At 48.5% G+C, this 5,957-nt stretch overlaps 1 protein-coding gene across 1 annotated transcript; it reads left to right on the forward strand.

The window, feature by feature from the left end:
- The first annotated feature begins 1,325 nt into the window (after window positions 1–1,325).
- LOC109744262 (uncharacterized) lies at window positions 1,326–2,237 on the forward strand. The gene has a single exon (XM_020303362.2). The coding sequence runs from the start codon at window positions 1,326–1,328 to the stop codon at window positions 2,235–2,237; it is 912 nt and encodes a 303-aa protein (XP_020158951.2).
- Window positions 2,238–5,957: the final 3,720 nt, after the last annotated feature.

Below are 5,957 nucleotides of genomic sequence, written 5' to 3' on the forward strand. Positions count from 1 at the left end.
GTTCATGCAGCAGTACATCTCTGAAGATGGATTGATGGCAGGTGGTTGCGGCGGCCTCATACCCGGCATGCGTCCTAGTTGCGGAGCACGCCGGACTGGTGGGTGCCCATACCCGGCAGGCGTCCTGGTTGGGACTTCAGGTCTTAGAAGTTAGGTTTGGCTGCGAGGTCTGTTTAGTATTAGACCCAGACTATCAGCATCCCTTCATCAATTGGATAGAAGTAGCGATAATTTTGTTGCCAGACGGTGGCTTTAGTCTTACTGTTGTATGATTTTGTAAGGTTTTATATGAATAATTAATAAAGTGGCTGCATGCATCGTCCAGATGCAGAGGCCGGGGATCCTCCTCAATTTCTAAAAAAAACACGTGTACATGATTCACATTCCAAATTTACAGACCTTCTAGATGGCCAGGAGAGATAACACGTGTTCATAGAAGTTACCCCGCAAAAGAAAAGGAAAAATAGCTGAGAAGCGGCCTTCTTAATGGCCAGGAGAGATAACCCGCGGGCCGTGGAACTTCGGCGACGGCGCGCGGGGGTGAGGATCGACGTCGACGTCGGCACCGGGGCACGTGAGGAGGCGGCGGCGTGGTTTGGACTTTCCATAGAAGATCGAGTAGGCTGGATACTCCACAGATGTATACTCCTTAAACGTACGTGCCGCATACACTGTAATCTGCAGTTTTAAATCACACATAGTATCTTGGCGATCGATCTGCACTTTAGCAGCCACAGCCGCTTCATGTGCTTGCAAGCTATCTCCGGCCCTCAACTGCTTTCCGCGAAGCGTCGCTGATCTCCTGCGATCATTGTTGCTTTGTCTGGCCAATGTTGGGGAACATATATATAACCTGCACATCTGTCCCAGATGCAGCAGCCGCAGTCGGCATGTGAGCTTCGATCAGCGTCTTTTGTTATACATTTTTCCGTCTAGTGCTTACTGGCTTACTGCTCCGGGTCCGGGGTGATGCATGCATGGTATGGGAAAGGAGAAGCTAGAGAGAAATGGAGAGAATCTGGAAGAGCGTGCAAGAATCAGAGCCAGGATACAAGAATGCGCATACGGATTGTGTCAATCTCCCTCTAAGATCCGCACAATCGTGTAGACGGTGATGGAGGTGGCCTGCCTCCCCTAACTTGACCACATTTTCTTATGCTCAAGTCAAACTCAGTAGCTGTTGTTATTTGCGGCAAGTCGCTCTATATAAGGCTTCGTTACGTTAGTTGCTTAACTAGCTAAATATAGTCGTCCCCAACCGAGCTTAAGTGCATACCTGCCTGATTAAGCAAGAAAGACTAGCCTATAGCCAGGAGTATCAAGTGATGGAACCTAACCACAACGGCTACGACTACGGCTACGGCTACTACGACAACAACAATGGGTCCTATACAAATGATGACAACCCATGCTACTACGGCATGAGCTATGCCACTTCCGAGCCCTCCGCCTATGGCTACCAATACCAGCAGTCCCCTTGTGCCCAGCCCCAGTCCTCCTACGACAACCACCGCTACGCCGCCTACGACATCAGCAACTCCTCCTCCTCCTCTGCGGCCCCGTCCTACGCCGCCGCCGACGACATTGCTCCTTACGCGCAGCAGCAGCAGCCACAGCACCTCCATTTTGGCGGCAGCAGCTATCAGTACGATGGCGCCGGGAGTGCTATGGACATGGACATGGACATGGACATGGACCAGTTCAGCGCGCTCATGGAGGCCACGTCCATCTCACCTGCTGCACCATCCTGGGCGGAGCAGCACGAGGCAAAGAAGGCCAATGCCGAGTCTCCGCAGCTGATCGGCGTGCGGAGGCGGCCGTGGGGCAAGTACGCCGCGGAGATCCGGGACTCCACGCGCAGCGGCGAGCGCGTGTGGCTGGGCACCTTCGACACCCCGGAGGCCGCCGCGCTGGCCTACGACCAGGCGGCCTACACCTCCCGCGGAACCGCGGCCATGCTCAATTTCCCGGTGGAGCGAGTCCGGGAGTCGCTGCGCGTGCTGAAGCTCGGCGAAGCCGCGGCCGCGGGGGAGGACGACTCGCCCGTGCTGGCCCTCAAGAGGCGCCACTGCATCCGGAAGCGCACTCCCAAGGGCAAGGGCCAGGACGGTGACATGAAGAAGAAGCAACCTGCTGCCGCTGCTGCTGCGTCATCGAGCGTGCTGGAGCTGGAGGACCTAGGAGCAGACTACTTGGAAGAGCTGCTGGCGTTGTCCGAGCAGTGGTCGAATGAATGATCCATGACGTTTGCTTGCTGCTCGCTCTCATATCGTCGTTCATGATCGTGTTCTGGTACTAGCCCCGTACGGGCCCATCCTACAACATTGGGCATTTCCATATGTGGGCGTGCGCTCAGATCGCACTCCGGGCGGATTGAGTCGTTTTTTCCTAGTCAAAATTTTATTCATTATTCCATAATAAATTTGTGCGTGTATGTGGTTAGTCGGACATGCACCTGTACTAGCAGCACTAGTTCTAGTAATTCATGTGCTTTCCCTGTTTATGTTCAATCACATTACTAATCCTCCATTCTTAAAAGCGCATCCCCTACTTCTCAACATGCAGCCTCCCACCTCATCAAGTTTGCCATGTCAACATCCACTAGAACTATTTATCATGCATGCACCATACCCACTACACCTTCAGTTGTTACAACATGCAACCTCCATCTCACCAAGTCATGCATGTTTGTCACATCATAATTTGTCACATAATTATCCACATCATGCATCTTAGACAAACTTATGTCATTAGCATGTCATCTTATTCATGTAATATAGAATACTAAAACTGTAAAGCATCGGTGATGCGAGAATCATATGATTTACACTCTTTTCCTTCGTCTATATTTTGCCAAAGTTGTGAATTTGTCTGATCTGATATCGATCCTTTACATTTGATTTATGCATTGTCGTGAATTTGTCGTCCGTCTTATGGTGTGAATACTTATGTGGTCTGAAGTATCCCCAAAGTTATTAGTGCTTCTGGCGGTACATCACATAAATTACCCCCAAAAGTTGTAATATTACCCACCGATGCCACCTGTTAAGTGACAAAAAACGTTTCGCACAGGGGAATCCCCCACCTGAGCTGGCCCCCGGAGTAGGGATCTCTTATACTGCGCTTTGCGCGCTGGGAGAAGACGTAGCACACCCATTTGAGCCGGCCCATGTGCAGGCGGCCTGTTTTTTAATTTTTCATTTTTATTTTCCGTTTTCGAGTTTTTCTCCTTTAAATAATTTGCTACTTCAAAAAAGTTCGAAAAATTAAAAAAGACATTTTTTAATAATTTTTTAAATAAATCATAAATTTTTTGTGGATTCAAAAAATGTTCGTAATTTTTAAAGTATGCTAGAATATTCAAAAAATGTTAAAGTTTTGAAAACAAATGTTTGGTAAATCAAGAAATGTTCATGATTTTTTTAAGTTCATGTATTAAAAATGTTAATGAAATTGAACAAAATGTTCGCCAAAAGGTTATCGGTGATGCAGCAAAATATTGTCATGGCCTTTGGAGATTATGTTTTTTTCTTCCATTGCAACGCACGGGCTCTTTTGCTAGTTAGAGTAATAAAGCATGAACTACTCATATCCATGTGAAAATATGGCCATTTCTGAACTATCCAAAAAGGGCGGACACAAACCGTGCAACAAAGGCAACCCGACATTCTTCGGTGGCGATGGACAACAAATGGCACATACTCTGCAAAAACCTGCTACGACGCTCTCTTCCTCGGATCCATCTCATCCCCGCATGCCACACTCACCTGGAAGTAGGGATGGCAATGGGGACAATCCCCTATGGGGATACCTACAACATCCCCATCCCCATCTATTCCCTATCAGCCCATCCCCATCCCCGTTTACATGACTGGGGATGAAATTTTCCCATACCCATGCCCCACTGGGGAACGGGGCCCCATTAGGGTCCCCATCCCCATAAACAAATACTCATATACATAATATGACACCCTATAATCAACATACATACATGGTGTTTACCTTGTCCTGCTAATGCCTATCTAGGTCGTATTGACTTCTTGGTCATGATGACAGCTGAGGTGAAGATGTGAGATAGGCTTAAGGTTTTTTTAGATTTTTTTTTTGTTTTCGCAAGTTTGTTTGTGAATATTTTAAGGTTGACCGCAGTATCACAGTTACTAACTGGGTCCCCGATGGGTATTGGGTCTGGGGAATAGGATATCGTCCCCATCCCCGTTGTACCCTATGGGGAATAAAATAGTTTGGTAAATATCCCCATGGGGATGTTTTTCGCCCATCCCCGCCCCCTAATAGATGAAATCCTCACGGGTTTGGCGGGTATGGGGCCCCGTTGCCATCCCTACCTGGAAGACTTGGGCCCCTCTTAGCGTCAAGTTCTTCATATGGCTGGCCTTGCAAGACCGGTGCTGGACAAACGAGAGACTCGCATGCCACGGACTGCCACACAGTCACGCCTGTGCATTCTGCGATTAGGCCACTGAATCCATGCAGCACCTCTTGATTGGTTGCTCCTTCTCTCGCATGGTGTGGCATGAAGTATTCTCCAGGCTACGGCTTACCAGCAGCATACCTCTCGGCCATGAGCCCTTCTTCGACTGGTGGCAGGCATCCACATCCTCTGCCCCGGCCTCCCTTGTGATCATCGTCGCCTAGACCCTCTGGAAGCATAGAAATGCTTGCACCTTTGACGGCATCCGCCCATCAGTTACCGAGGCCTCTCGTGCCGCTCTGGCCGAGGCAGCAATGTGGGCCACAACTCGCGCAAAAGGACTGCACTCCTTCATTTTTGAACCGCCTTGATCGAACCTTGTAACCGTAACTTTGCGTAGGTCTGGCCACGAGTGTGTGGCTCGGCCAAGCGCATGTAAACTCTTCTCTCTATCAATGAAATGATACGCTTTATGCGTATTCGAGAAAAAATAGGCTGGACAGTCTGTACAAATCCAGAGCGTCAGTTTAAAAAAAACCTATTACACGCGAAGCAAAAGCCGAAGAAGAATCAAGGAGGTCTGGTTTTTTACAAATAGGCCATTGTTTTTTTTCTCAGAATAAAATCTGGATTGTCGAGATTCACACAAACGCTCCGAAAAAATCTGTCTGCACCAACTAGAGTCGATTTTCGAAATCGACTCCAATGTAGCTACAACCAGGACAACAAAACCCCATAAACCCGAAAAATTCAGACATTTCAGTTTTGGAGAGGTTGCTTTTTTATTGGAATGACTGAGATGGTTTTCTTTAAATTGACTATATTTTTCGAGACCTCCAAATAAAACCTGGCAGCCTGGCTTTCCAGAGTTGGTTCGAACAATTAACCTACCCTAAGTTTTTGGTCGGTTAATTATTAATTCTGAACCCGGCATTATTAGCTACCCCGCCCAACGCCGACCTCGCTGCCGCAACACCCATGCCGTCGATCTCTACATCCACGGCTCCTGTGCCAGTTCCTCATGCCAGGAGCTGTACCACGATGCGGATGGAGGTGGCCGTGCAGGCGACCCCGACCTTCCCCAATTTTCGACAAAGTCACTGTGCACGTGACCCCCCCCCCCCCCCCCCAATTTTTCGACAAAGTCATCGTGCATGCGACCCCCGCTTCCATGCACGACGACTTAGTTGAAAATCGGCAACGGCCGGCAGCCCAAGCGCTAAAACTTCAGGGCGGGTAGTTGGAGGCCTCCCGTCTACTTTTTCACGTTTGGGGTCATTGCCAATGGATTGCCAAATATGTCAATTTGGAACCAAATTTTGGGTAATGACCCAAACAAATTGGGTCTAGAACCACTTATGGGCAAGCTGTTGGAGCAATTTTGTTTGCCTCCGACACATAAAATAAACGGTTTTTGGGTACTAGGGCAAGATATGGGTTGATTTTTTTGTTTATAGAAGGCAGAATTGTAAATACAAGAATACTACCACTCATTGCGAACAATGAGCGTAGCATGAACAACACA

This window comes from Aegilops tauschii, chromosome 6 (assembly GCF_002575655.3).
Source record: "Aegilops tauschii subsp. strangulata cultivar AL8/78 chromosome 6, Aet v6.0, whole genome shotgun sequence".
NCBI lineage: Eukaryota > Viridiplantae > Streptophyta > Magnoliopsida > Poales > Poaceae > Aegilops > Aegilops tauschii.